At 40.2% G+C, this 2878-nt stretch overlaps 1 protein-coding gene across 1 annotated transcript; it reads left to right on the plus strand.

The window, feature by feature from the left end:
• Positions 1–791: 791 nt before the first annotated feature.
• On the plus strand, positions 792–2370 carry LOC104944533 (bromodomain-containing protein 7-like; the record flags this gene model as incomplete). The annotated part of the gene is made up of 3 exons (XM_010770077.1): positions 792–899; positions 1159–1294; positions 2259–2370. Coding segments are annotated over 3 exons (356 nt in total), but the record flags the coding sequence as incomplete, so codon positions are not given.
• Positions 2371–2878: the final 508 nt, after the last annotated feature.

The following is a 2878-nucleotide window of genomic DNA, read 5'->3' on the forward strand; positions in this document are numbered from 1 at the left end:
ATTAAACTCAGGTTGCTGCTCTGTGATGCTAGTTCAGATACTTGGCATCTCATCTTGGGTGCAAGCTCATCAATGTTTGGGCTCAGGCTCTGAGCTGAGGAGACCCTCAGGATGGAGTGAAGGTGTGCGTGCAATATACCGGCGGGCCAGATCTAATAGTAATTAGAAATTATCCTGCGGGCCGAAATTAAACCCACCAAGGGCCTGATTTGGCCCCCGGGCCTTGAGTTTGACACATGTGACTTAAAGCTTTTGATTTGCGAGTATTTGCTGGTTTTCCCCTCTGATGATTGTAAAATGAACAAAGTTATTTGTGATGAACATTTCCTCTATTTTTCCAGGTGGTTAATTGTAGGGATGGGTATTGTTAGGATTGTATTGATATTGATACTCCTCATCTCCTTGGTCCTTTATCGATACCTTTCTTTCATTACTAAATACATGGTTTTTAAATATCTTATAAAAAAATAAATACAAATTCATCAAAAGACTGGAATATGTTTCTCACGTTTTGCGATATTTTAAATAAAAACAAGTACTTATTGTTCGTAGAGCGTAACCAGTAATGTTTAAAACTACAGGGTCATTTCATAAACTCAATAATGAATGCAACCATATTAAAAACATCCATACAATCTAAATTATTAATCTGCTCACTTCAGAGTTTAGACTTTGTAAATGTTTGTGTTTGAATGTGTGATGTGCCATTAATCTGCTAAATATTAAGCGTGCAGATCTTGAATTAATGAATAAGAGTTAGCTAAATATTGTGTTTCTTCCTGTTGTTCCAGATGTTGGGTTCTGTCCTGTGAAGCTGGGCATGATGTCCAACCGGCTGCAGAGCGGCATGAACTCCCTGCAGGGCTTCAGGGAGGACAAGAGGAACCGGATCACTCCAGGTCATTCATTACTCCTGCTGTTCCTGCACATCTCTAATATCAGATAGATAGATACTTTACTAGTGCCAAGTGGGGAATTATTTTTGACACAGCAGCATTTTGACAGTAAATCTTCAGGACTTACAAAATTACTTAAAGATTAAAAGTTTCAAAACAATATATACAGATCTTCAGTAAAAAAAACACCTATATTCAGATACTTAATATCAGACCCCTCTCTGACCCATATTAATCTGCTTATATCAAACTCTCTCCACAGTGTCCTACGTCAACTACGGGCCGTACACCTCCTACGCTCCGACCTACGACTCCAGCTTCTCCAACATCAGCAAAGACGACTCGGACCTGATCTGCTCGCTGTTCGGAGAGGAGGCCGGCCCTCAGGGTCCAGACAGGTGCGTTCAGCAAGACCCCGAAACAATCTGAAGATCTGTCGCACTCACAATAGGCGCTTTCACAACGGAGTACTTTTCCCTTTCAGTTCCGATAGTTCCTGGAATTTTGCGTTCACACCAAAAAGAGAACTTAGTTCATGAGAACTTTTACCCCCATGTTTTGTCCCTGCTAGAGAGGTGGGACTATCCTGGGGAGAAAAAAGTTCCAATTTCTGATTGGCTGGGCGAATTGCAAACCACGCCCCGTAAAACTCAGAAAAGTTTTGTGAAGACGCCATTGTATTTGCTGGCATTAGCATTATTAGCATTAGCATTAGCCCAGTGCACCAGCGCAGAGAGACTAACTTAGGGCAACACAAAAGAAAACATGGGAGCGGTGGAGATGAGGAGGTGTCGGCGTTCTGGCGATTTACTCGAAAGGCTGCTGGGTGTCCCAGCAGCTTCTACTGAAGCCAGTCCCTAACTCCGGGGACTTCCGGCCGGGGACTTCGGGCGGCAGTATACGCCGTGAAGTGGTTTGCGGCCTGCCACTAAACCCAAAGCAGAAGAAGAAGAAGTGACGTCAGCGGCTTCATTTGCGTAATCCACCCCCAGGAACTTATTTCCGGTGTGAACGCGATCTGCTCTTTAGTTCCATGGGGGAACTAAGTGCTGGGAACTAAGTACGGCAAAGTACTTGGTGTGAAAGCGGCTACTGAACGTCACCAGACACATTCCAGGATTATTACCCTCCAGATGTTAGTGTTCAACAATCCATTATTTTTCTTCTTTTTAAAAAGCCATTATTATTGTTATGTATTGGACTGTTTTTCTTACAGTGTGCAGGAGGTTCAGTTTTTGCGAGTGTCAGCCGTGTCAACATCGACTTCTCATTATTGTTGGCCAACAAAGTGATTCTCATTTTCTTTTCCACCTACTTTTGCTGAAAACAATGGCATTAAATGTTATCTCTGTGTGTTTTTAGCAGTTTGAAAGACTTCCTGGCCAAATCAGACGAGTACGTTTACAAAATGGCTGACAATGTTCTGGATGCGCTGACCAACGGAGAGCATTCAAAATCCCTGAAGGAGAATCAAGTAAGCTCATGCTCTGACATCTCAACTGATCCAAATTAAGGCTAAATATTTGTATAAATTATTTCTATTCATCTTCCAATTATTTGCTAGATCAATCGATGCATCGTTGGTGAATTAAATGTCAGATAATATTTTTAAAATGTCCTTCCCAGTTTCCCAAAGTCCATGCTTATATCGTTTGAAAGGCTTTACCCGAAGATATTTAATTTAATATGATGTAATCTTCCTCATTGATGGCCTGAAAACAGCATTTTCTGACACTATTGCATGAATAATGTGTTTTCATGCCATTTGTCATTTTGGTTTAGAAAAATGAATTGTATAATATTTAGTATTATATTTTGCTTCACACTAAAAATATTTTATATTTAATTTTTCACTATTTATAATTTTATAATTTTTTTTTACATTTTGAAAAAAACATTTTGAACATATTGATGCAAATTTGTCCTCTATTCTGAGACCCTCACAGTATTCTAGTCCCTTTTCAAAACTCATCTCTTCTCCT

The sequence above is a fragment of the Notothenia coriiceps genome, unplaced genomic scaffold (assembly GCF_000735185.1).
Source record: "Notothenia coriiceps isolate Sejong01 unplaced genomic scaffold, NC01 NC01_scaffold00008338, whole genome shotgun sequence".
Lineage (NCBI taxonomy): Eukaryota > Metazoa > Chordata > Actinopteri > Perciformes > Nototheniidae > Notothenia > Notothenia coriiceps.